Here is a 26721-nt window from a genome sequence, read left to right as displayed (position 1 = left end):
CTCGGCGGCGGCCAAGAGCGTGGCATCTCAAAGAGAAAGCTTAGTTTCTCAGGACCTAGATTTGCCACCTACTTGCTCTAGCCCATTCTCAGATATCCTCGACCCAGAGATCTGGCATACTGGTTTGGATACCCACCCCTGTCTGGATATTCTTTCTGTACTTTTGATCCTGCAATTCCTTCCTTCAGGAACTACTTTTCTCATTCTTCTCCTGGTTTACAATTACGTGTTCCAAAACTCAGCTCCAATGTCCCTCCTCCAGAACCCCTCCAGAACCCGCTCTTCCTCCGGGACATAACTCCTTTTTTTTTTTTTTTTTTTTTTTTTTTTTTTAAATCCCCAGCGCCTGGCGGGGCGGGGAGGGGAGGGCGGGTCTAAGGAGCTGAATTGGGTTGCTCAGATTTGCAGGACCTGGGTTCGGAGGACAGACGCAGGTTTCCACCAGGGGGCGAGAGGACTCTGCGCTATTTTACTACGTCCACCAGGTGGCGCTGCCTCCCGCCTCTGGTCCTCCAAGGTTGGGGAGCCGGCCTGCGGATTCGCCTCTACTGATTGGGAGAGCCACAGCTAAACTATTTGCATAACCTTGAAAGGGCCATGCTGAGTGGTTGAGGTATAGAAGCAGAAGCTGAAACGAGCCCTCTCATTGGCCTAAATTTCCCCCCTGCGTCCACATCCCGGTCAGATTGGGCCCGGAGGTCAGTCGGAAGCCTCCGGCTAGTGGCGAGACCGGGACCTTAGTCCGCGTATTAGGCGCTGCAGGGTGAGTGCCGGATGGCCGGGCGGATGGGGTGGGGGACCCCAGGGCAGAAGGAGTGGAGGACCAAGGTGGGAGAGTGTTGGCCCCGCCCTGACTCCTCTTGGCTTGCCCATTCTCCGGTCTAGGAGTTGGAAATGTGCGTCTAGAGAGGGACAGCGGCTCTTGGCACCTGCCTCCACCCACCCACCGAGGTCCTATCCGCCCGCCTTGGCCCCCACCCGTGCTGCCCTGGGGTAGGAAAAGGAGTCTCAGCTGCAGCTTCTGACCTCCCGGGGCACCTGACTCGGGTGTAGAGCTTAGTTTTCCCCTCTGGAAAGTGGACCAGTGGCTTACAGAGGTGTGTGCCAGGGTGGACCGTGGAGGTCTGCTCATACAGAAGCTTGTTCTTGTAGAGTCGCTCAAAAGTAGGTCCCCAAGGTTCAGAGGCCTGCGGTATGGGTACCGAGAATGAAAGCCCAGAACCGGACTGCCAGAAACAGTTCCAGGCCGCAGTCAGTGTCATTCAGAACCTGCCTAAGAATGGTGAGGGCGCTGGGACCTGCACTTGGGGGTCAAGAAGATTGGGGTTTGCCTGGGGTTTCCCAGGAGGCTCTGATCCTTGCAGTTTTTGCCGATAAGTCCCTGCCTGGGCTGCCCTGGGGATCTCCTCTGCCTCCTGTCCCAGTCCAGCTGAGTGGGACCCCTCACCATCTCTGTCCATTCCAAGGGTGGGTGGTTCTCCCCCCACTTCCACTCTCTTGGAGCTGGGGGTGATGCTCTGCCTTCCACTTTCCCACCCCCTGCCCAGGCTCTTACCGCCCCTCCTACGAAGAGATGCTGAGATTCTATAGCTACTACAAGCAAGCTACCATGGGGCCCTGCCTCGTCCCCCGGCCTGGGTTCTGGGACCCAATAGGACGATATAAGTGGTGAGCCCCCTACCCACCGGGCAAACAAGCCTCAGCTGTCAACCAGCCTCTCACAGCGCTCTGCCCCCCAGGGATGCCTGGAACAGCCTGGGCAAGATGAGCAGGGAGGAGGCCATGTCTGCCTACATCACTGAGATGAAGCTGGTGGCACAGAAGGTAGGGAGAGGCTGCAGGCTTCTTTCTGTCCCCAAGGTCCCAGCTAGGTGGCCTATCTTCTAGCCTTCCAGGGCTGACCCCCATTAGGTTTCCTGCACATTGACACCCCTGTGGGAATTACTACCTACATGCCATCTCTCTAACCCTGCTTGTCTCTGGTCCCTGACTGGGCACAGGATGGAGGGGACCCAGTTCAAGTGGGATAGGAGGACAGTGGAAGGAGGGGCAGGCCCCTCTCCAACAGACACCCTGCCCCACAGGTGATCGACACGGTGCCCCTGGGCGAGGTGGCAGAGGACATGTTTGCTTACTTCGAGCCCCTGTACCAGGTGATCCCTGATATGCCGAGGCCCCCGGAAACCTTCCTGAGAAGGGTCACAGGTCAGGCCCCCAGGTTGGGAGCTCCACAAGTGCTGAGTGAACTTTCTTAGGTCCAGGCGGAGGGGGCTGCTCAGGTGGAGGGGGATTTGGGGGTAGAGGGCTCCAGGTGATGTTCCTGTAGACACTCCAACCAGCGCCCCTGATGGAGTGGGTCTCAGGCAGAGCCCATGGCTCATGAGGAGCAGGGGCTGATCTCACTGGGAAGCTCCAGCCTCTTCCCAGCCCCACCTCTGGGTGCCGTGTCTCAGCAGGTTGGAAAGAGCAGGCACTGAATGGAGATGCCAGGGCTGCCCCAGAGCTTCCCTGCCCCCCCAGGGAACCAGCACTCCCAAATCCAGGTCAGTGCCTGGGGGGAGGGACAGACAGCCAAAGCCAGAGGGTGGGTGGGGAGCTTCCAGTGGGGTGGGTAAGGGGAGAAGGCTGGATGGCACACCTCATTCACGCCCACAGACACTGAGACCTCCTGTGCTTGCAAAGGCCAGGGGGCAGGTTCTGGGACTCTGGTTCCAGGACCTCACTTCTGGGACCCATCTATGCCTCCCATGGCAGTATCTCTCGTGTTCCCAGAGCAGATGCCTTTACTCCTTGAACACCCCCTCGCCTTTTTCCATAGCCCCCATCTTGTCACCAGTGTCACCTATCCCCTCCCCAGAGTCCCAGCCACCTAGGGACCTGGACTCCGAGGTTTTCTGTGATTCCCTGGAGCAGCTGGAACCTGAGCTGGTGAGACTACCCCTCATTCCCTGCTTTCCCCACCCCACTGTGCCCTGGCTGCCCTACTCCCACCCTTGGATCTTGTGACTCCTCTCAGCAGGTCTGGACAGAGCAGAAGGGAGCCCCTGGAGGAGAGCCTGACACCAGAAACAGCGCCCTGCTCCCCGCAGAGAAAGGTGAGCCCTCATCTGACCCTTCACCCGCTTCCGCCATTCCCTGTGATTCTGGTGCCCCCAGGCTTTCCCCTGACTGCCCTCTTGGGGCAGAGGTGAAAGTCCAGCACCGGGCACTTGCCAGACAGCCAGACACCAGCCTGGATGGGCAAAGTCCCTGCCCGGCCCCATCTTTGTAGGCCTCCCATTGGGGACTGTCAAAGGACAATGATTTCGGTCCAATCCCCTTCTAGGATTTCCGTACGTGCCGTGTCCCTTAAGGGCACTTTCATAAATATTATCTCCTTTATTCCTCTGAGTAAGCAGCCCTGTGAAGGCAATGACATTTCCCCCTAACTTTCAGGAGACAAAAATGAGGCTCAGAGAAGCTTCTGACTTGGCCAAAGTCACACAGCTGAGTGGCGGTGCTGGGATTCAAACCCTTGGCAGCCCATTACTCAGCCACATGGATGGATTTTATAGAGATCACAGTTGGTACCACGGATCGCCCTCTATCTACTATTACTTTTGCCCAGACCTGCCCCAGCCTGCCACCACCCTGTCCCTAGCTGAGTTGCCTCCTGAGTCCCCCTCCCTGTGTGTCTGTGCTCTGCAGAGGGCAGCCCGCTGGGGCCCCAGGAATTGGACACGTGGCTGGTGGGGACAGTTCGGGCGCTGCAGGAGAGCATGCGGGATGTCCAGGGTAGACTGCAGAACCTGGAGAGCCTGCCCAGCGTCGTCGAGCAGGTGAGCCGCCCCCAGGGCCCAGGGCGAGATAGAGACAGAACTCCAAGGCTCTCTGTTCTGGGCTCCTCGTGGAGCCACTTCTGTCTTTCGTCCTAACTCCCCACCTGCCCACACCTCTGCCTTCTTCAGAGTGGTGTGGTTCTCGTTGCAGGCAGGGCAGTCGGGGGGACTGAAGTGCTTCCACCCTGGAAGGGAGAATGGGGGAGGCCCTCCCTTCCTGCTCTTGCCGGAATAGAAACTGAACATGAGCACTAATTCCAACAGTTTGGAAGGCCAGGACGTGCCTGCTCTTTGCACTGGGGCTGGGGGGGCCCTGTTGCCAGATTTAGGGTTTGCTCCCAAGGACTCAGCCCTTGTGCCCCTCCCTCCCTCCCCTCTACTCCTAGATCTGCTTGGCCCTCACACCTCTGCTCCTGAGCTCCTGCAGCATCAGTTGCTGCCACCAGTCTCTGAGCCCCAACTGAGTGCCAAACAAACGCGTACTTCATTATCTCATTTAATCCGCACAGCCCTAGGAACTAGTTTTGCTTTTCATTTCCCTTTTCCAGAAGAGGAAACCAAGTGTCTGAGAGGCTGGGTAATTCACCTGAGGGCACACAGCCCAGAGGAACCTCACAGAGCTGCTGTGAGGCTTAGATGAGGCAATGTCCACCGCACTTCTCCAATTACTATTATTATTATTCACATCCAGTGACGGAGCTGAGAGCAGCCTCAGGTCTGTCTCCCTCCAAAGCTGGGACTCCCCATTGACGGAGTAGGTCTATTCTTGAGAAGCCTGGGGTGGTGGGGGCAGGAAACAGCTAAATTGCTGGACGTGGGGGATCACCTGGGTGACCCTGAATCCCCTTGACACAGTGGGTGTCAGCCAGGGTGGCAGGAATTTCCTCAGACCCATCTTTCAACGCCCACCCCCGCAAGGCTTTATTTATTTATTTTACTTCTAACTCATTTTATATGCTGAAGATTGTGATTTCCACCCTGAAATAGCTGGTTTTCCACCTCTAAAAATAAGAACATTCCACTACCTAGCCCGAGAGGACAATATTTTAGCACACACTTCGTATCGTCACATCCCCAATCCAAATCGAAATCTCCCCAGCTGTCCCGAAATTGCCTTTTCCAGCTGCTCTGTCTGTCCAGTCCAGGCACATGTGCTGCGTGTGGCTTCTCCATCCTTTAAGACTCCTTTAATCTAGACCGGTGCTTTCTCCTTGCTACTGGCTTACTGAGACTGGGCCAGTGGTCCAGGAGAAGGTTTCCCTTCAGGTCTCTCTGATTACATCCTCCTGGCTCGTTTACATGATCAGATCATGTCACATGTGATGCTCTGCACATCAGGGGACACATATCTGGATGTCCCACAGTTAATGATTCTAGCACGGACCACTGGCGTGGATGAAGGAGGAGTGCCAGTCCGATCTCACTACCATTAAGTCGTGTTTTCCTCTTGCCAGCCAGGGCATGTCCTGCTCCCCGTGACCCCATTTGCCATGTGATTTTTGACAATTAATGGATAAGCCCTGCCTGGATCAATAATTTATTTGGAAAAAAGAAACGTTGACTTTTAAATGCTCTTATTCTTTTAACATTTATTAGGGTGACACTTTACTGTAGAGTTTCGTCTAGGATTTCCCTGAAGTACAGCGCCTTTGGAAAGGCAGAATGAGTGCTTAATTCATTCTCTTTAATTACCTATCTTAAAGTAAGGAGTTGATTGAACAGCCACCTCAACAGTGACAAATTTCCAACTTTCTCTTTGAGTATCATTATGGACTAATGGATTTTAAAGATTCAGTCTCTCAATCAACTGAAATTATTCTTTGTGATGCTTAGACTGGCACAATTTTGGTCAATGGAGACCCTTTCAAGCGGGGTCCTATGTTCTTATAACATGACCTCATTAGTCTTTAAAAGTTTCCTTGTTTTCTGGTACAAAATGTCCCACATTCACCTCTGCCTTCCCTGCTCGGGACCTGGAATTCACCACTTCTCCAAGGAGCCCTGGCTCCTTTTAGCAGGGAATGAGATTTAGAAGCTAAACTCTGAGCACCATTTGAAATATATGGCACATCCTTTATAATATTGGGTGTTCAGGCCACACCAACGGGGCCACTGCTTTGTGGCCCAGTAGAAACAGCCTAGAAGCCATTCTCTCCACCGCGCAGCCCCTACAGGCCCCTTGGCACCTGGGATTGCCCTCAGAGGAGGATGCGGGAGGGCACTGGAGGTCAGCTGTCAGGGACACACTGGGAACCCCAGGAGCCTTTCCTTTCTAGTGGTGCAGATTCAGGGGTAGGGCCTTCCCTATCTCAGTTCTTGTGATCTTAGGGAGGCACAACTCCCACTTAGCTCGGGAAGCAGGTTCCTAAGGAATTTCCCGGTCTGTGCCGAAGCCTGGGCCGGCCCCTGACTCCCTCCCTCTCGGCAGCAGAGGACCCCGCCCGGTGCCCGGCCATGGCCCCTCAGGCTCTCGGGTCCCACGCTGCTCTTCTTCCTCCTGTGGCCCTTCATCGTCCAGTGGCTCTTCCGACAGTTTCGGACCCAGAAGAGGTGACTCTCAGTGGAGGGGTCTCTGTAGCCAACTGAGGTGGCTATGAGCCCCCTGTCCTGCTGTGTCCTGAGCCTTCCTAGGGTTTAGGAGAACAGCATTAACTCTGTGTTCCCACCATTCAGTGTTTGCCTCTGCACCGCTCCCTTATCGGGGGGCCATTTAAGAGCCCATCCTTCCCCGCGGCTTCACATGGACACCTTCTCCTCTCCCGCCCAAACACCCAGGCTCCCTGGTGAGGGTGCAGTAGTGGTGCACGTCCGGGGTTCTGAGTTGGCCGTGACTCGGGGGCGGGGCTGCCGGGTCTCAGCCTCCGCCCTCCCCACCCTCTGGGTCACCTGACTCTTCTCCCACCCCAGTCTCTCCCGGTGGAGGCCCAGCTCTTGGGCAAGTTGGGACTTGGGCCGGGGCCTGGAAGAATGATTGGCTGAGAGGCTGCGGGAGGAAGGCCAGGAGGCCCGGCCGAGTTGGGGGCAGGGGAGTGAGCTCCGTTTTGCTGGTCTCCCTCCCCCTGCACATACACACTCAGGACGTCTTCACGGAAGACTCACAAATGTTTCACTAAATAAAATAAGACCTTGATCTTCTGCCTTCTGGGTCCCCACGGAGTGAGGCGGGAAGCTGGGTCCGGGCGCGCAAGGCACAAGTCTTCCCTGCCCCACCCCCAGTACCCCCGAGGACTGTCCCGAGAGGCCGGTGGCTTTCCCTCCTCCCGGGGCAGGAGAGGGGAGCACTGGGGCCCTGGGCCCGAAGGGGGCGGGGCGGCCGAGGGAGGGGAGTGGCGCCTACCGCCGCCACGGCCGGGGGGTGGGGCCATGTCGCGACCTCCCCCCCCCCCGCCCCGTCGGAGGGGGGCGTCTGGCGAGCTGGGGGGTGGTGGGTGGAGAGGAAGCCGGCGCCGGGACCGAAGGGCGGCTGCTCGCTGCCCTGTGCGCGGGCCGCAGGGAAGGGGCTTCGGGTCCCCGGCCCCGGAAGTGCCCACCGCCCGCTTCCCCCTCCTTAGCTGCTCGTTCCCGGTGTCCCCGCCCGTGACCTCCGCGCTCGGGCTTTCCCAGGGAACTTTCTGGAAGGCCAAGACCCAGCGGGAGCCTAGTCCCCGCCCCACCCTGAGGAGTGGGGGCGGGGCCGCTCGTTGGGAGCCCCCGTCGGGGTGGGCAGAGCGCCCGCGTGGGCACAGAGCTCCGGGTGACGCCCGCTGCTCGGGCCCCGAGCTTATTTTTCTCATCGCCGGGCGGCCTTGGCCTCCTTCTGGTCTCCGACAGCCCTGTCGCCCCCGCCCCCACCCCGTGGGGCCGCCCTGGCTCTAGCAGTGGCCTGTATTCGGTGGCGAATCCGCCACCCCGAGCGCCTCCTAGTGCTGGCCCCTGACAGGCCACTGGCCAGGGTCCCCATCTGCAGAGGGCCACAGTTGCCACCGCCTGAGCCCCAGGACCTTCCTACCCTGGGTGAGGAAGAGGTAGTTCTGAAGTCTCCTTCTTGGAGACCCTTAAATTCCTAGGTTCCCTCGATCAGCCCCTGGCCTTGACCACTGCCCAAGGTCGGGTATCATTCGACCCACTGGTAGCCTCAGTCACTCTTTGACTGTCAGTCTTTCTTCCAAGGTGGGGAGGGTGTCCCTCAAAACAGACACACGGGCCCTGCTGCTCCGCGGTCCAGTCCAGTTTCGCAAGCAGAGGTTGAATAAACCCTTGTGTGAAGGATGGACAACAGCAGGGTAGCGGGAGAAGGAGCAAAGTGGTGCTGGGGATGCAGGCATGGGCACACAACTAGCTGTGTGACTTGGGCAAGATTCTTAACTGCTCTGAACCTGGGCTGCCTTCTTTGTAAAATGAGGCTGAAGATCTCTTCATCGTAAGGCAGTCCTAGAGTTTAAATGACCAAGACATGCAAAGTGGTTGGCGATGGGTTAAAACTCCGTTAACATCAAGGTGCCTGGCCTCTTGTTTGACAGAATTCTAGAATCCCACAACCTATCCATCTGCCCACCCCTCCCCACATATGACAAATGAGCCCTGCCCAGTAAACTGAGGCTGGCTGGGCTCAGCTATACCTTTCAATCCCCCTGAACGAGAGTACCCAGGAGTCCTCTGGAGTCTGAAATTTTAACAATACAAAGGTCTCTGACTCCCATTCAAGTTCTCTGCAAAACCCCTTTTCTCAGGGAGCTCTCAGTGTGGGGGGCAGCTCTTGCTTACAGGGAGCCCTGCAGGACTGATTAAGGAGCACAAAGAAGGCCATGCTTTTCAGATGCACCTGAATTCTTGGAAGCTCAGGGGCTTGTGTGGGCAATTTCAAAACATTTGGTTGTGCCCCAGAGGCAGTCTTGCTTGCCTGTCCCTTGGGGCATACCCATCACCACCTCCCCACCGAACCACTGAGTTCCCAGACAAGTCCTTTCTTCGGACTCGATGCTTGCTCTTTATAAAATGTTCTTCTTCACGCTACTAGGCCTGAAAACGCTTCATCGTTCAGAGAAAGCCAAGAAGACACCTCCCCCACGCATCCTGTCCATAATTCCCAACTCCTGAGCAGCTTGGCTCAAAAGATCCTACCAGGATTTTCTTCACTTGCCATTTTGGCTCACTGTGGTTTAATGGTTTCTCTACACTGTCCATGAGCAGCAGAGATGACATTTCATTCATCATAGATTCTCCTAACAAGTGTTTGCTAAATGAAGAAATGAGGGCCTTAGACTGAAGCTGTTGGAAATGGAAATGGAAAATGGGGGTCACAGAGACCTTCGTTCTAGCAAGAAGTGCCCCTTAGTTGTCATGTAACCTTGGACAAGTCACTTCATTTCTCTGAGTCCTAGAGACTTCTTACCTCTAAAACGGAGACAATCATCCCTACCCTAACTCATTGGTCTGTGGTGGGGTCAAGTGGTTCTGTGTGCAAAAACAATGTTATATGTCGAACGTAAGACACTGCTATTAAGGAAGAAATAATAAGAATAGGTCACTGGGTGTGTGTCAAGAGGGAGATGCTGTGATTACGCTGACATTTTAGGCCTAAACGATTAGAGCGGCTAGTTTGGGCTACTCCAGGGCCCTGTCCTCTGGGCCGGAGCCTGGAATCTGGAGAATTTTCTCGAGACTGTGTCACCCTCCCTCCCCCATGAATCTATCCCAGTCCTGGGCCAGAACCCCCCTGTCCCCATTTCCAGGCAAGACCTCCTCCTTGGGGAAGACTCCGGCTCTGTTTCCTCCCAGTGCTGCCCAGCGCCCACTGATGAGGAAGGGCCTCTGTGGATGGTACCCCTTCTCTCTCGGGTAGCCACGGTTGATTATTTAAACTCAGGATTAATTTTGAGCTCTATCCCTCCCCCGCAATCGAGGTCCACCAACTGGCCCGACTGCCTTGTCAGGCCTCAGGAAATGTTCCCGGTCGGCTCGGAAGTGAAGAGATCAAGTCGGCCCCAGGAGGCCATTTTTGTTTGACAGAAGCCAAGGCTGAGGCCCGGGGGCTAGGCCTTCCCGCCCCGGGATCTCCCCGGAGCCTTGGATGCACTCCCCGCGCTTCCCGGATCCCCGCCCAGAAGAGAGGCTCGGTCACGGCCCACCATTTTGCATTGGTCCTGGACGGCGGGGGCCCCGAAAGACCAGACCTGGACTGGGACTCGGCCACTTTCGCCAAGCGTCCCAAAACCAGTCCCAGGGTGGAAGTCACCCGGGACTCGAACCTGCTTTCTCATCCTCCGAGGCCTAGTCCGAGGTTGCTGCACTAATGCAGTCACACTGTCCCTTTAAGACGGCACTTTTTATTCTTCATTTGTTTACTTCTTCATACGCTTTTCGTTTTTTTTACAATGTGTTCACAGTATCCTTCCGCAAATGTCAGTCCCAGGCACTAACCACACGCACCTTGAAGCCATTCCTGTAATCTTAAGAATCAAGAGTTATTAGTTGTAGGCCAATATCTCTCTTTATAGAATTTAATCCTCTTTTACACTTTAGGGACTACTTTTTAGGAATATACCATTTTTGCTTTAACTAACAAATGTTTATGACCTTCAGAACCCTTCCGCTGAGGACAGAATATGATAATAGCCTCTAAAACTCACCTTTTCATAAAAATATTCTGTGTAGGCCCTCAGAGGCTATCGAATCTTCTCGTATTCCTGAAGCAGAATGGTATGGTCCAAAGCCCGCCCCATCTTCTCTGTGATTGGCTTTCCTTCTTTGGCGAGACTGGTGACTCCTGACCAATGGTCACTCACGTTTCTCTAGCGAGGGATGTGCGATAGAAGGAGGCGGCCTGGAAATCGCCCCCTACGCGTTCTGGGATTGGCTACGTCGCACGGCGCGCGAGGACGGCGGGCCTGAAGGATGAGAACTACGACTCCCAGCTTCCTGAGATGGGGACTCCGTTACGCATGCGCATGGGAGGGGCGGCCAGGCTTCTATATAAAAGGGGCGCAGAGGGCTGGGAGGCAGCAGTTGGAAGTTGGCAGGTGGAGAGGCAGGTTGGGAGGGGGAGTCGGGGGAGGAGGCGGAAGAGTTGCTGTCGGAAGGGGGAGGAGGGAGGGAGGAAAAGAGGAGGAGGCGGTGGAGATCTGAGCTGAACCGAGCATCGAGCCAAAGGGGAGATGAGTTTGTCTGTCCTCGGCTGAGGCTCCGGCCGGGCCTAGGGAACTGGGAGCTCGGGTTGGAGCGACACCCGTGGAAGTGGGAGGAGGTGGCTCTGGGACTTTAACCCCTTGTGGGCTCTGCGGCAGGGGATTTAACCCTTTGTGGATTCGGCCCCTCGGAGGCAGCGTCATCGGGTAGTTTTAACCCCTTCGGGGCTGGGTTTAACCCGTTGGACTTAACCTCATCTCCTTGGCCACCAACTCCTCGATCGTGGGGGCGCTCTGCGGGGAGGTTTGAGGTCCACCCCCTTTGCACATTACGTACTGTTACTGCTGCTGCACCCCCCCCGGACCCGCTTAGCTGGCCGCGTTGTGGGCACTTAACCCTTTATTGACTTGAGCTCTCCCAAGTTGCAATTGGAGTTTGTTGACAGAAGGACTGGCTAAAGGCGTCACTGCAGGAATTACAGACCGAAGAGGACTCTGCTGGACGTTTTTTAAAAGAAAAGAAAAGCCTCTTTTTTCCTTAAGGACTTACAGCCAAAATTTTTCAAACTTCGAGAAGAGGACTCTATTAGCCATGGCCGAGCCACTCTTGTCAGAATACCAGCACCAGCCTCAAACTAGCAACTGTACAGGTGCTGTTGCTGTTCTTGAAGAGCGGAACCCCGATCGCCCCCCAGGCGCGGAGGAGCGGGTGCCCGAGGAGGACAGTAGGTGGCAATCGAGAGCGTCCCCCCAGTCGGGTGGCCGTCCGGGGCAGGAGGGGGAAGGGAGCTTGGAGCCCCAGCCGCCTCCCCTGCAGACCCCGGTCCGTCCAGAAGCTAACTGCCCGGAGGCAAGCGAGAAGGGCCAGAACAGGGATGATTTGTCCGCTGGCGGAGCCCCCCTGCCGGCAGCCGGGGGAGAACCGAGGCCCGAGGCCGAGCCGCTCGCACAGCCATGTCACGACTCCGAGGCCAACAAGTTGGGGGCTCCTGCTGCAGGGGGCGAGGAGGCGTGGGGACAGCAGCAGAGGCAACTGGGCAAGAAAAAACATAGGAGACGCCCCTCCAAGAAGAAGCGGCATTGGAAACCGTACTACAAGCTGACCTGGGAGGAGAAGAAAAAGTTCGACGAGAAACAGAGCCTGCGAGCCTCAAGGATTCGAGCTGAGATGTTCGCCAAGGGCCAGCCTGTCGCACCCTATAACACCACGCAGTTTCTCATGGATGATCACGACCAGGAGGAGCCGGATCTCAAAACCGGTCTCTATCCCAAGCGGGCCGCTGCCAAATCCGACGACACCAGCGATGAGGACTTCATGGAAGAAGCGGGCGAGGAGGATGGGGGAAGCGACGGGATGGGAGGAGATGGCAGCGAGTTTCTGCAGCGGGACTTCTCGGAGACGTACGAGCGGTACCACGCGGAGAGTCTGCAGAACATGAGCAAGCAGGAGCTCATCAAGGAGTACCTGGAGCTGGAGAAGTGCCTCTCGCGCATGGAGGACGAGAATAACCGGCTGCGGCTGGAAAGCAAGCGGCTGGGAGGCGACGACGCGCGTGTGCGGGAGCTGGAGCTGGAGCTGGACCGGCTGCGCGCCGAGAACCTCCAGCTGCTGTCGGAGAACGAACTGCACCGGCAGCAGGAGCGAGCGCCTCTGTCCAAGTTTGGAGACTAGACTGAAACTTTGGGGGGGGGGGGGGTAGGGGGCAAAGGGGACTTTTTACAGTGATGGAATGTAACATTATACACATGTGTATATACGACAGCGGACCTTTTTATGACACATAATCAGAAGAGAAAATCCCCCCGGCTTTGGTTGGTTTGGTAAATTTAGCTATGATGTAGCTTGCGTGCTTTTTTCCTGTTCTTTAATTATGTGAAACTGAAGGGTTGCTTTTCTTGTTTTCCTTTTTAGTTAGGTTTTTTTTTTTTTAATGTGTAAGTAACTTGACCAAGTTATGATGCATTTTTCTGTTAAAAATCCCCTCCTTAAACGGAGCTATAAGGTGGCCAAATCTGAGAACCATTAAATTCATTCTAGTTATAATAAATTTAATATTTGTAAATGTAACAGTTTCAGTGTGATTTCTAGAGCTAATTCAAATAGTGCTGGCTTATTTTAAGTGCATTGTGTGTGGGGGGGGGTAAAGAAATCATTAGTCAGTTTGCAGAAAAAAATCTTTAATGGGACAGTTTTCAATTTGCTGATTTTTCCCTTGAATGGGTTTTAGTGTGCTACAAAATACAGTTCAGGCAAAATATAAAGATTTAATTACCTTCAATACTTAAGTGTGCTTGCTTAGTGCCTTGGTTTTAATTTTTTGATGCTGGAGAAATAATCCAGTGGTGGGTGCTTGGGGAGCAGAAAGTGGCTACAGTCAGAAGCTTAGAATTTAATTCTGCTTCTCAACAGCCAACCTAATTTGGTAGTTTGTTAGGTTAGACAAAGGACAGTCTCATTTCATTCCTACAAATAGGTTTTTAGTAATCCCTTCACCTCCCCAATACGGCTTGAAGAAGCTCCTGCATGTCTGAAAGAGGCTCTTGGTAAACCCCTTGCTTTTTTAGTGCAAGCAATGGTTGAATAAACTTCTGTGGCAGCTCTTTGTTAAGATGTTTAGAGGTAGGGAATATTGGATTTATAGAGGAAATGGCTGTTTGGGGCATTCCAAGGACTTACCCTAATTATCTAATACTTAGGTGCTCCCTATACTAAAAAAAGGAACAGGAGCTGTCCACCTTTTCATGAGGGTCAAGCCAAAATTAGAAATGCCCCCTCACTGCAAATGAAATGTAAAGCTTCTGGTTGGGGAGCTAAATTAAGTCCTTATGGGCCAAGTGGGAACCCTGCACATTCCTTGTGCAGTCGCTATCCTCAATCTCCTAATAGCTGCTTAGGTTCTGGAGTAGTTCTGTTCTTGAAAATGCAAGGAGGCCCTCAGACTGATTAATTTCTGCCCCCAAATCAAAATAGTAAGAAATGATGATTGTTGGCAATCTCTCTTTTGCTATCCTGGCCACCATTCCCTTGCAGTGTATTCAGTAAACTTCCAGCTCCTTAAAAACAACAAAAAAGAAATTACGATTGTTCCTTCCTGTCATCATGGTTAATCTAGCCCATCTCCACCTGGCTGTGTCAGTGTTTTCCTACAGCAGATGCATTGCTCAAATCATTAGCACAGGGGTTCCTTAACATGGGGCCTTAGAAACCATAGGGGGTCTTGGGATACATGAACCCCATGAGTTTCTGTGTAGACTTGTGTCATATGTACATTATTCTGGGGAGACAGTCAAGAGAATCAGGAGATTGTTAAACTTCTTGAAGGTTAAGAACCTCTACAGGGAAAAGGGGACCCCCCCCCCCCTGCCAAACTCCCACTGGAAAGCTTGCTTTTGTAGCTAAATGGAATGGTGGAGGTGGTAGGAACTTCTAAGAGTGAAACGCACCTTATGATGCATGAGCATTCACAAATCAGTGAATCAAGGGAAATTAATGCTGGTCAAGAACTGACTCAGGGCCTTCAAAGCTGGACTAAGCTGGCCCTATTCTGGCAGATGGTCCACTGAAGACAATGTATGATCAGTTTTCCCTTTGGCCTAAAATTACATTAAATGTCTATTTTGAAATAGTTTTCTTCGTGTTTTTAATTTTCCTTCTGCTATGACGTCATGCAGTAGTCCCAGAAACCTGGCTGGCTGCTTGGTGGAAAGGCAGCAACACTGCCCTCTGGCTTTATAGTGCAGAGAAGCCTCATTTTGACTGCACTGTAGGATGCAGCAGTGATAACCTCCGATTGTAGAACTTGTTATGAAGATGAATGGATTTAAGTTTAATGATCTTGTTTCCCCTACTATTTGTTTTGGAAAGACTCTGTAAATACATTTACCGTCAGAAAAACAACAACTATATTTTACTCTTAGGAGACAAATTAAGTCCAGTCTTTAAAAATACACAGTTTTAAGTAACTCACAAATCACTTTCATTTACCTGGAGATATGCCACTTTCCAAATTTTGCTTCCAAGGCACTTTATAAAATGTATTACATTATGTCCTTAGAGTGATGAGGTTTGCGGGAAATTTCAGTTTTCTATCAACACTTTCTACACTGAAACACTTGACTAGCATACTGCTCTCAGGATAGAGAAAAGGCTCTGAATTACTTATTATAAAAGGGGGCTGTGCTGACAAATGGTCCTCAAGTCATTTGAGGATCTCTAGTCTTTCACTAAAGTCCTCTCTTCCAAACATTTTAACCGAGCTGCTTAAAAGACCAGGCTTACACACTGGCAATTTCAGTTTGTTCCCTTTCTCATAGGGGGCCTGGGTATCCAGCCAGGACAAAGTGCTTCCCCAACTTTGAGAGAGCTGGCTGGAAAGCTTAATCCTCCTCTAAGGAAAACTTTTGGGGGGTTAGCCTATAATACAAAGTGGCCTTCAGGAGACAGGGCCCTTTAGATATCATTTTTTGGGGGAGAGAAAACCAGGGAGGTTCAGATTGGTTTAATTCAGAAAAATATACCAGGTATCTCTAAAGAAAGAAAACATAAAAATTAGACTAGCTTAAAAGGAGTCAAAAAACCAGGGTCCTAGTCATATCTTTAACATATACTGGTAGTGCAACCCTGGACAAAACTCTCAAACTCTGAGTCTCATTCTTCATCAGCAAAATGGGCCTGTGCCTACTTTACAAAACTGCTATCAGGATTAAAGGATGAAAACATGTTATACTAAAATAAGCTAACATTGATATTATTTCTTTTATTTCTTTCTTTCCTTTTTTTTTTTCCAGTAATCTCAATGCCCAGTGTGGGGCTCGAACCCACAACCCCGAGATCAAGAGTCACATGCTCCACTGACTGAGCCAGCCCCTTGTTTCTTTTTAAGACCAGAGCAGTTGCCCATTTGATCAGTATTTTAATTTTCACTTCATCTAGAGTAAAATTAAAATCCTTTGGGAAAATGTAAATAAATATGACCCTAATCACTTCAAAAGTTAGAGGGGAAAAAAAAATCAAAGAGGGAATCCATAGAAATTTAAAAAACCAAAAACCAAAAAACAACAACAAAAAATCCCACAACCACAAGCAAATAGTTTACCTTCAGAAAATCAAGAGCTGGCTATATTTAGTCAAACATTAGGTAATGCACCACAGAATTCTCCCTGGCCACTTACACCCAGAACAGCTGGCAACAAATATTCACAACATTGTGATAGCAAAGTTAGCTAGAGCTGAGATAGTACTTGTATTAAGTACACTTGAGTTTGTGAGGTTTGTTTTTGAAATTATTTTTTCAAATTTGATAACATTGGAGTAAAATACCACTTTACTATTCTTGCTCACACAAAGTACAAATGGTTGATGCCAGAAGTGAAAAATAATTTTTAAAAGAAAGAAGATGTCAAATTCAGGCCCTGAACAGTCGGGTGGGCTGACCAAAAGGTAATCGTCATACTTTGCAAATGGGACAGAATATACAGTCTAGGTGGCAAAGGTTCCATTTGAGCCAATGGTCTTTGAATACTGGAAAGTTTACAACCTCATTCCACTTCTTGTTGAAAAAAACAAAGGCTGAGTTTAAACAGATCAATAATTGAGCCCTCACAATTCCTCCTGAATAAACTTTTTCTTGGGTTTTACTCAGAGGTGGTTCAATTATGACAAATGATGTTAACAAGGTCAAGGGCAGAGAATAATCCTAGTAGTTTATTAATAAACCTTTGCACACCAACAAAATTCTTTCAAATGAGTGAGCTGCTGTAGGCAACTGTTGGTAAGTTTTTTGAAAAAGTGCTCTCTCTCAACGTAGCACCAAGAGCAGTTATATTTGGCTTAAAAGTTTTTAAAAAAAAAAAATTTTTTTTTAATGTTTATTTATTTCTGAGGCAGAGAGAGACAGAGCATGAGTGGGGGAGGGTCAGAGAGAGAGGGAGACACAGAATCAGAAGCAGGCTCCAGGCTCTGAGCTGGCAGCACAGAGCCCGATGCGGGGCTTGAACTCACAAACCGTGAGATCATGACCTGAGCCGAAGTCGGTCGCTCAACCGACTGAGCCACCCAGGCGCCCCTAAAAGTTTTTTCAAGAAGAGCAAAAATTCGGAAGGAAACTGAACTCTCATCCTTCATATTCTATTTGACACATCCACAGACTTCGTGTGAAGTGTTAAAAAGCCCCGGGTTTGCAGTGAGCAAAAAGGATATTCCTGAAGGAAAATGTGGGAACTGGAGTGCCCCAAGCAGAAGCATCTGAAAAAATGACAGCATCGCTGCTCTTGTGAGCTCTCAGGAGAACTTGTGCTAGCCTCCAGAGGGCCAGAAAAGGAGGTTAATTTGAAGTCTGAAGCCTGATTCAACACAGAAGTTCGCATACCTGGATAACTCCAGTACAACTGTTAGGCAAAGGCAGGAGACCAAACTAGAGGATGGAAAGGAATGTCTAAGAGGTTACCTCTCTAGTTATTTCTAAAAGTGTACTTAACAAAACAACAAACATTTGAGCAATTTAAGAAGAGAAAATTCAAAGAGAAAGAGGGTGAGAGCGAAACACAATAAAAAATTGATTATGATTGTGGAAATCCAATCACTCAGAAGCAAGCAGCTTCATGCCAAAGGGGACCTGCTCCAAGAGTCAATCCTACTCATCCATGGATCCTGCTCACACAGAGCCACCAGGCCCCAGGAGCTGGCCATCAGGGTAAAATATCCAGGTCTTCCTAGTAACAACTGCTTGGTACCCTGAGAAACTGACCCTCATTCAGCCTAGTTGGATGGCCACCCTTTGTGCCGCCAAGGGCAACCAGGGCCACATTTCTTTAAGGCAGGCCTCCCAAGTACCCCAGATAACTTCTGAAGCAGAAGTTCTAGATTCCCAAATAATGAAGTTTTAGTAAGTAAATGTTTACATAGCTACTGAAGAGTAGTTACTCAAGGTATTTATGAGGGAGGCAGCACAGATACTATTTTCAAATCAGGAAACTGAAGCATATAGGGTTTGTAGCCTTTGTCATAAACCCCAAAACAACTCATCTGAAAGGGGAGAGCTGAGAAGGAAGTTGAAGGTCTGGTTGAACATTAGATGAACAATGGACTCAGCAACAAAATGACCAGTTTGGCCTCATCTTCAGGATTTGGCCTCCGGCCAAGCCAATCAAGTCAGTGGTAGCACACACAGAAATAGAGCTTGGAGTTCCTAACTTCCAGTCCTGTGTTTTGCTCAAAAGATAACCAAGGGAGCATTATTAAACTGGGTTTATTCCCAACTTTTCTTATCAAGGAATGGAAAAGCTTCCGGGTCAACCTTATAGATGATAACCTTTCATCTTTCTAAATGAGTAACACATTTCTGCACCTGGCCCAGTACTGTCTACCTAGTAGCATCCAAAGGTTTAACCCTATTACTTCACCATGGAGGATGAATCACAAGAGTCTGGGATCCTCCATTAAATTCTTGACAGAAGAACTACAAAGATAATCTGTAAAGCCCCATTCAGCTCCTATGACTTAACTCCTACCAAGTTAATGTCAGCTTTTCCTAACCCATCTTCTCTTGATCTGAAGAACAGTGTAAAATTAACATGACATAAGCCAAGTCAACCTACAGTATGAATCAAGGATACTTCATTTAGTGGTTCAAATTTTGGATTAAGAAATTAAGTCAATGGTGATCACCTTGTCACCATCCAGTTGTAAGACTTTCTCTGAGAACATCTGGGGAGCAGGGGGAGAATATAAAGCTATGGAACTGTCATTTACAACTTAAAAGATGATTAATAGGAGGAGGGGGAGGGCTTCAGTTATCAAAAACCTTTCAAGGTTCTTGCTTTTCAAGCCAAAGGCTTAGGAATGATGTGACCATATGTAATTGGCAATGAGATTCATTACAAGATACCCTCAAAGGTAAAGTTCACTACCCAGTCACTCTCATGCTACACATAATTTCTAACTGGTATTTTAGCAACAAAATTATTAAGATATCCCTGAGCTGTATGTAAAGCTCTCTGAACTTGGATCTCGAGCAGGAGGAAACAAGATGGTTTAATCTGTAATTCAAGAAAAGAATTTCACATCAAACTTCAATCCTAAGAAGCTGCTATAACTGTCAATGTAAGGTTGAGTATTTATTTTTTTCAAAGCAGGTCTCCCCCCACCCCTCAAACGCTACATATATGAAGTTGCTCAAAACTGCAATTTCTATCTGGGTAGCATCTGGGATTCACAGAGGTGATTTTCAATTAGTGTCCTTGGAAATTCAAAATAGAGGTTCCCTAGTAACAATGCGTCAGTGGCAAAATACTCCCCATTTTGTTCAGTTTGTGGAAGAAAAGTTCTTTAAACTGGAAAGAATTTGTAGTCTTATAAAGATTATGTTGGAATTAGTTCGTTCTTTCCTCTAGGAGGGCAGCCATTTCTCCAAAAGTTTTGGTTAAAACTCATGGCTCGGATTTCAAAACGCAAACAGATGTTCCTGAAGCATCCGAAATGGGCCACTCCACTTTTATTCCCTGAGCCGTGGCCACTCAGTTTTTTTTTTTTTTGTGTTCCAACCCCGTAAAGGGCAAAACCCAACCTTTTTTCGGTGTAAACTTTCAAGAGAAGTGAACAGCACATTTTTAGAGTTTCCCAAACTGGCTGGGGACGTGCAAGGTCAGGTCATTCCGACAATCGGGGCTGGCTAGAAATCTTGAGGGCAAGAGCGCTCAGAGATTTCCAAGCATTGGGCTCGCAAAGCCTCCCACGTGCCTCTATCTACCTAGTTCCAGGAGGAATTGGTGGTTGCTACTGTTAAGAAGAGACTGTTTCCTTCTCGAAGCCGGGGCCGCGAGATGGCCTTGGTGTATGGGGGAAGATGGTGGGTGCACCCGGCTCTGCGCCCTCGGGGCCTCCAGCTGCCAGCCACGCCAGGAGGACGCACGGCCAGAGCTGGGACCTCCGCCCTCCCCGGGGGCGCCAGTCTTTGGAATCTGGCGACGCCCCCACCTCGCCCCTCGAAGTGGGGGTCCCGCAACGCTGGCCCCCGCCACCATACCCAGGCCGCATGGGGGTGGGGAAAGTTGGCAGAACTCGGCCTCTGGATCTGCGTCCCCCGTGGGAAAAGCAGAGCGGAGTCGTTTGTTTCACCCGGTCTCTCCCCAACTGGGGTCTCGGGGAACACGCGGTAATTGCCCAAGAACCCCGCCCTCTGTGAGAGGCGAGGCTGCGGGGCTGCCGGGACGGTTTGAGGACCGGGCCCGGCCGGGGAGACTCCAACCTTCACCCCCCCCGGTCCCCGGTCCCACTCCCCGCCGTCTCCCGGCGCCACCACTTCAGGCAGCCCACTCGGCCCGGCCTCTCCCCGCGCCCGGACCACCCCCCACGGGGTGCTCTCACTGCGCAGCGAGTCCCTCCGCTGCCTCCTCCCAGCCCAAAATGGCGGCGGCGGCCACCGATCCTTCTCGTCGCCTTCCTCTAGGGCCGAGGATCCCTCCGCACCCACAGCCCCGCCCCTCTCGGCCGGATCTATTTTCTACCCCGTAAAGATTAACGCCATCAATGAACTCTTTAATTGAGCTCGGAAGGCGGGTCCCGTTGTGCTTCCGCACAGCTAATCGTTGACGAAAGTGGAAATATTGGCAGACGACTTGACCAATCAAAGGAGGCATCGGTGAGCGCGGGAGGCCGCTCGCGCAAGGGTATATGGGTTTTGGAGTTCTCGGTCTGACTGTAGACGTGACAGGATCTTGATCCGTGTTCCAAAGCTGGAAAAACTACAATCCCCAATAGGCACCGCGCTGCCAGGCTCCCCCGCCCCCCCAACTTCCCCAACCTTAGTGCCTGAGCGGCTTGACCAGAGCTGCTGCAATTGCAGCAAGAGGTAGGGCTGAGGCATTGGGAACTGCACAAACAGGAGGTCGGTCGCACAGAAAGACACACAGATATAGTCCTGTGCATAATCCTTGACAGCAAATAGGTCAGTTCTGCCTTTGCAAAATCTCCTTTCTCGGACCACTTCCCCCTTTCCAAGGAATCCATCCTTATTCCAGTTGGGCTTCCCTTCCAGCTGCATGTAGTGTGAAGACTTCTTCCCCTTTCCTCTGTTTCCCGTCCTGAGAGGAAGGAGCCGGGAGGCAGGCCAGGCCCAGGAGATGATAAGGCTTCAGCCCCAGGCTCGGCCCAGGCCACAGCTGTGTTTCTCAGGGCTGGGTTTTGGAGTCCAGCCTGGGGGCAGGCAGGGGGAGGGGGTCCGCTGTCCAGACTGGGGCCTCTGGACACAGTGAGGAAAGGACCCCCTTGTAAAGCCTGCTACATATTTTCTTGTTACAGCCACTGACCCACTCGACTGTCGGCCTCTCCAGGTCATTGCTGTACCTTGCCTCCCAGGACAGCGTCCTTCCCCCTTTTGGTTGTTTTGGGGGTGGGGGGGGGAGAAGCTCAGGGCGAGTTTCCTAACTGCCAGCCTGGGCCTCAGTGACTTCTAGAAGAACAGTATAGGATGTAAACCCTGGCCTGGGGTCTGAGGAACAGGACTGGGAAGATGGTCCCTTATTCCCCATTTGGTCCTCTTGCTGGCTGGAGGTGTGAAACCAGGGTGTGGAGGCAGCCTTCAGGGCCTTCATTTGATAAGGACAGTGTGCAGGTCTGGTGCTACAAAATGGCTGCCGCTGCCTTGGGGAAAAATTCCTGGGTAGCCAGTCTTCCTGAAAATTCTCCTTTAAGACTTGGTTTTTCTGTTATTTAAGGCAGGTGTCATTAGTTAAAGGCATCTGCTGAAAGATTTGGAACAGAAGAAGGTGGCTACTACGAACCAGACCAACTGTAATACAGAATCACCCGCAGCCCTGGAGGAGGCCAAGGTAAGCCCCACCTTCCCAACCACCTGAGTGCCCTACCATGGATCCCGCCAGCGTGTCTCAGATGTGTTGGCAGATTTGGAAAACCAGTATTTTTAAATGAGTCCCTACTGTGCAGTGGGCAATATGCCAGATGCCAAATCTGTGCTATCTCATAAAATCCTAGGAGCCCTTCAAGGTAGGATTACTACTTCCATTTCAAAGAAGCTAAGGTTCTCAGAGCTGAAATACCTTTTCTAGAATCACGCAGCTGGCAAACAAAAGGTCCAGGTTTAAAGTTTGTTTTGGTTTTGTTTTTTGAGAGAGAGAGAGAGAGAGCGCGTGCATGCGAGTGAGCGAGCACGTGCTTGCGCACAAGCACAAGCAGGGGAGGGGCAGAGAGGGAGGGAGGGGAGGGGAGAGGGGGAGAGAGAATACCAAGCAGGCTCCGTGCTGTTAACACAGACTGTCGCAGGGCTCAATCCCACGAACTGTGAGATCATGACCTGAGCCGAAATCAAGAGTCGGATGCTTAACCGACTAAGCCACCCAGGCACCCCAAGATTAAATTTAGGGACTTCTGACAACAGAACTCTGCCTTGCAATCTGTTAAGGCTGAGAACGAAGCCTGACAGGGAAAACAGTTTGAGCAGTTGGTTCATAATTTAGGATGGGGGTTGGGGTGCACACATCATCCGGGAGAGAGGGAGACACAGATTGTGTCAGACTCTCAGAAAACATCACCTTCTGATCTGGCAACAGGAATCCAAACCCGCTCTGCCCATACTCTCTCTTGCTGCCCCCACCTTGCCTTTCTCCCCGAGTTTTTGAGTCCCTGTAGGTGAGGAAGGAACTCAGCTCCTCTGACCCACCCTAGCTGGCCACTTCCAGCGTTTTCTGGAGTTGTTTAATTTGGAGTTCATGGTAGGTCAGGGTTAGAAGTTCAGAGAGGGCATATGACTCACCCAGATCACACAGCTTATCTGCAGTAGTGGGAATGGTGGTAAAGGGACAAGCCTTCAGGAGGGAGGCAGCACGTGGGGCTGAGGGGCAGGGATGGTTTGGGTGACGGGAAGGATCATCAGGGGGGACACGTACTGAGGGCTGGGGGCAGGTGAACGATTGTGCACACACAGGCAAACCACCTTGCCTGGGCCTTGCTTCTTCTGGGGTGGGGCAGAAACTCGGTCTCAGGTGGCTCAAGACACTGGTGGAGATAAGGCCTGTTCTTGATCTACGATCTCCCTGCAGGTGAAGTAACAATACAGCACAACAAACAACACACACACGTACTGCGTAGACGCTGTAACACACTCCATCCCAGATGAAGAAGAGAACTCCAGGGCCTCTAAAGCACTCACAGCGCACCTCCAGCTCTCACAGGGCTGCGTACATCCCCCGATGCACACGCTATGCTTGTATGGACCTATGTCAGATGTCTCTGAGCCGTGGTGTACATTATAGAGCAACACGCTAATGGCAGCAGTTATTATTAGAATTCCCCAAACCACAAACGTAGAGCAATTCATTCCCCATCCCCCACCCTGAGTACTCCCACCCTTACCACAACAGAGATAAACACATGCTGTGTACACACGCTCTTGACAGAATCCTTTCCACCTCTTAGATAAGTTCTAGGATTCTGTCGGCTGCACACTGGAGGTTCACCCTTCCTCTCCCTAGTGAGGGCCTCTTTCCTGCCGCTCATGTCAAAGAGTGATAGCAACTTCTGCCTGGAATAAATACACTCTGTCTTCTTTGCCCTAGATCAACAGAAAGGAGAGTCTCATGTCCCTATGTTTTTTGGACCCCCCCTCTCTTATGGGCTTTATGTTATTTAACATATGTTTATTGAGCACTTACCTTGGGCCATGCACGGGGACACAGTGGTGAACTGGACAGACAAGACACATTCTTATAGGAAGAAGACAGATGGTAAATGGTAATGTGGTAGATGCGACATGGAATGTTAACTGGGTCCCATGACAATGGGAAGGGAAGATGAGGGGGCAGATCTTTAGATAGGGTGGTCAGGGTGAGCCCCTCTGAAGAGGGTACTAAGCCCTAAAGAGTCAGCTATGCAAATACCTGGAAGCAAGATCGACTACATAATTTGTAGGGCCCAGTGCAAAGGGTTCTTTATCAAAAAATTGTTAAGTTCAAGACAAGGACAGCAGAGCTTTAAGCAAAGCATGGGGCCTTTCTGAACAGAGTGGGGGTGAGAGGCTCTGAGAGACTGCACAGGTTGCTTCCCCACGAAGCCAACTCTGTCTGAAAGACAAGCTTCCTAGGAAGATGACTGATCAAGCAAATGCATCAGGAGCCAGTCCCCGACCTCTATTCTCTTTCTCCTACTTCATTCAAACAATATTTAGTGAATACTGTGCTCTGTGAGGCACAGAACAGGTACTGTTGGAGGCACTGAAATTACAGAGTGAAATATATGGGCAGAATTCCTGCTGTTTTCATGAGTTTGCTCGGGGAGGGCTGGGTGGGGGGGGGCAGACAGTAGACAGGTAAAAACCCACAAACCAACAAATAGTTGCAGAGGGTGAGAGGCTGGAGAGTGACCCCAAGTCAGCTATGGGAAGGTTGGCTTCAGGCCAAGTGGTTATGGAAGGGTTCTACCACCGGGGACAGGCTGTCTGTGATTTATTCTTCCTTGTCCTCTGTCTAGACCCCTGGTGCTCCTGGGAGCCCCCAGACACCCCCTGAGCCTCATGACCCTGGTAGTTCCCTGCCCCTGACACCCCGGATAGAGAGCCACTCGGAGGAGGAAGACCCTACTGGGGCTGGCAGTGGCCTGGGCTGGAACAGTAGGGCTTCCCGGACCCAGAGCCCAGGGGGCAGCTCAGTGGAGGCTGTGCTGGGCCGGAAGAAGCACCGCAGGAGGCCTTCAAAGCGCAAAAGGCACTGGCGGCCCTACCTGGAGCTGAGCTGGGCCGAGAAGCAACAGCGGGATGAGAGGCAGAGCCAGAGGGCCTCCCGGGTCCGCGAGGAGATGTTCGCCAAAGGCCAGCCCGTGGCGCCCTACAACACCACCCAATTTCTGATGAATGACCGAGACCCTGAGGAGCCCAACCTGGAAGTGCCCCATGGGGCCTCCCAGCCAGGCTCCAGCGGGGAGAGCGAGGCAGGGGAAGGCGACGGGCGAGGCCCGGCTCACGGTGAGTTCCAGCAGAGGGATTTCTCCGAGGCCTACGAGCGCTACCACACCGAGCGCCTGCAGGACCGCAGCAAGCAGGAGCTGGTTCGAGACTACCTGGATCTGGAGAGGCGGCTGTCGCAGGCCGAGGAGGAGACCAGGAGGCTGCAACAGCTGCGGGGGTGCACCGGCCCGCAGCCCTGCCGCCAGGTGGAGGAGCTGGCTGCTGAGGTCGAGAGGCTCCGGACAGAGAACCAGCGGCTCAGGCAGGAGAACGAGATGTGGAACCGGAAGGGCAGCTGCCCCGGCGGGGAGTCGGGCACCTAGGGGGGCCCCTCACCCAGGCTGACCCAGGGAGAAGGTCCCATTTCATATACACTCAGGCCGCTGGGTCTCAGGGAGGCAGGTGGCAGTTGGAAACCACTCCCAGTACCCCTGTGTCCGCTGAGAACAGCTAGAATCAGTTCAGCCTTCCCACCTTGTCGTTTCCATAATGTGTTCTTTGATGTCTTCGTATTTTTCTCAAAGAGATTAAATAATTTTCGTGAGGTCAGATGGGAGTGGCTAGGATTGATTTCACTAGGGCTGCTCTGAGAATCAAAGCACATTCGTCCCAGAGAGGTTTGGGACTGGGGTCCTAGACCCACCTTGCCCCAAGCCTGGGAGGCCAGCCGACCTCTGTATTGGGGAACTACCAGGGCCTCCAGGATGTTTGAATGCTGCTCTCTGTGTCCAGGAAGAATCAGACTCCTCTGAAGGTTTTATAGAGGAGGATGCAGGGCTGGGAGGGGGGCTCAGGAACCACCGGTTCAGCCAGAACTTAAGATGCCCGATTGCCGTGAGGAGCTTGGGGTGTCCTCTGGAGGAGGGAGGGCTGGGACTTTTGGAGGGGCTCCTTCAGGGTTTCTTCCCAGGCTCCCTGTATCCTCCCTGTCCTCCCCAGAGTTCGGAGGGCTGGGTTGGATGAGGGTCTGGATGGCTTGTGTCTCCTTTACCTTGACAGCCCGCTACCCACCTCCACGTCTCGAAGCCAGTGGTTGGGCAGGAGGTTAGTCATCACCTTTGCCCCCAGACCTCCTGGAAGGGCACTTACAAGTATCCCTCAAGGGAAGTTTTCTCCTGGAAAAAAAAAAAAAGCCCAAGAGGCAGAGGGGGCAGTGAAGCCGCCCTTAGCAGAGCTGGTGGCCTGGCTTTCCTAGTGCCCACTGCGCATCTGTGTGTGCTGCTCCTCTTGCCCCATCCCCTGTGTGGTCCCTTCCCTCCGAGGTGAGCCCCTCCCCTGTCTGCATAATAGAAAGCTGAGTCAGCTGGGATAAGGTGCCACCAAGGTGCCAGCAGTACTGGGCTCTGAAACGAGCTCACACACCGGAACACTCAGACCCAGCCTTCTCCAGACACCCGGTCTCACTTCCATCACCCCTTCCAGGCGTCCTTGTTGGCTGCCTAGTGTCAGGCTGGGGTGGTGGAGGGGGAAGTTAGTCAACTCACCAGCGAGCCTGTGTGGTTCTGCCGCCCCGTGCACCGGGGAGGGGCGGAGACCTGGCCAGCCCAACCTAGCTTCCATTCCAGGAAGGCTCATCTTGTCAGGCCACATTGGGCAAGAGAAGGGCTCAGGCCTCTGAGCCGCTGGGATGGAAATGTTGACGAACCCTGTGTGTTGCCAAGACAACTTTCATTTCTGCCCTGCCACACCCAGGCCTGGCCAGCGCCTTCAAGAAGGAAGCAAGGGGAGAACAGATTCTAGGGAGGGATGGGTTTCAAGAAAGAGCAGAATCTCTAGTCCCTGGTGGCAGGTGGGGTGGGGGTGGGGCGTTCTGCCCCTGGAACCTTCACCAAAGATTTTAGCCCCCTT

At 52.1% G+C, this 26721-nt stretch overlaps 3 protein-coding genes across 16 annotated transcripts; all 3 read left to right on the top strand.

Moving 5' to 3' along the window:
• Positions 1 to 396: 396 nt before the first annotated feature.
• Positions 397 to 9849, top strand: ACBD4 (acyl-CoA binding domain containing 4). 11 transcript variants are annotated; one of them, XM_047845418.1, is made up of 10 exons: positions 397 to 763; positions 886 to 1282; positions 1548 to 1668; positions 1740 to 1824; positions 2085 to 2205; positions 2454 to 2543; positions 2819 to 2928; positions 3017 to 3095; positions 3688 to 3818; positions 6250 to 6953. In XM_047845418.1, the coding sequence occupies exons 2-10, from the start codon at positions 1195 to 1197 to the stop codon at positions 6370 to 6372; spliced, it is 948 nt and encodes a 315-aa protein (XP_047701374.1). In that variant the 5' UTR covers positions 397 to 763; positions 886 to 1194; the 3' UTR covers positions 6373 to 6953. The 11 variants fall into 11 exon arrangements, with proteins under 11 accessions (XP_047701374.1, XP_047701381.1, XP_047701382.1 ...); XM_047845426.1 differs by lacking the exon at positions 6250 to 6953 and adding an exon at positions 8815 to 9849 and having other exon boundaries at positions 398 to 763; XM_047845424.1 differs by having other exon boundaries at positions 398 to 763; positions 2457 to 2543; positions 2858 to 2928; positions 3020 to 3095.
• Positions 9850 to 10871: 1022 nt separating this feature from the next.
• HEXIM1 (HEXIM P-TEFb complex subunit 1) lies at positions 10872 to 12989 on the top strand. The gene has a single exon (XM_047845415.1). The coding sequence runs from the start codon at positions 11514 to 11516 to the stop codon at positions 12591 to 12593; it is 1080 nt and encodes a 359-aa protein (XP_047701371.1). The 5' UTR covers positions 10872 to 11513; the 3' UTR covers positions 12594 to 12989.
• Positions 12990 to 20730: 7741 nt separating this feature from the next.
• On the top strand, positions 20731 to 25422 carry HEXIM2 (HEXIM P-TEFb complex subunit 2). 4 transcript variants are annotated; one of them, XM_047845430.1, is made up of 3 exons: positions 20731 to 20769; positions 21635 to 21748; positions 24402 to 25422. In XM_047845430.1, the coding sequence occupies exon 3, from the start codon at positions 24726 to 24728 to the stop codon at positions 25194 to 25196; it is 471 nt and encodes a 156-aa protein (XP_047701386.1). In that variant the 5' UTR covers positions 20731 to 20769; positions 21635 to 21748; positions 24402 to 24725; the 3' UTR covers positions 25197 to 25422. The 4 variants fall into 4 exon arrangements, with proteins under 4 accessions (XP_047701386.1, XP_047701383.1, XP_047701385.1 ...); XM_047845427.1 differs by having other exon boundaries at positions 20737 to 20865; XM_047845429.1 differs by lacking the exon at positions 20731 to 20769 and adding an exon at positions 20789 to 20865 and having other exon boundaries at positions 21639 to 21748.
• Positions 25423 to 26721: the final 1299 nt, after the last annotated feature.

The sequence above is a fragment of the Prionailurus viverrinus genome, unplaced genomic scaffold, assembly GCF_022837055.1.
Source record: "Prionailurus viverrinus isolate Anna unplaced genomic scaffold, UM_Priviv_1.0 scaffold_35, whole genome shotgun sequence".
Lineage (NCBI taxonomy): Eukaryota > Metazoa > Chordata > Mammalia > Carnivora > Felidae > Prionailurus > Prionailurus viverrinus.
This window is presented reverse-complemented; position numbering and strand designations above follow the sequence as displayed.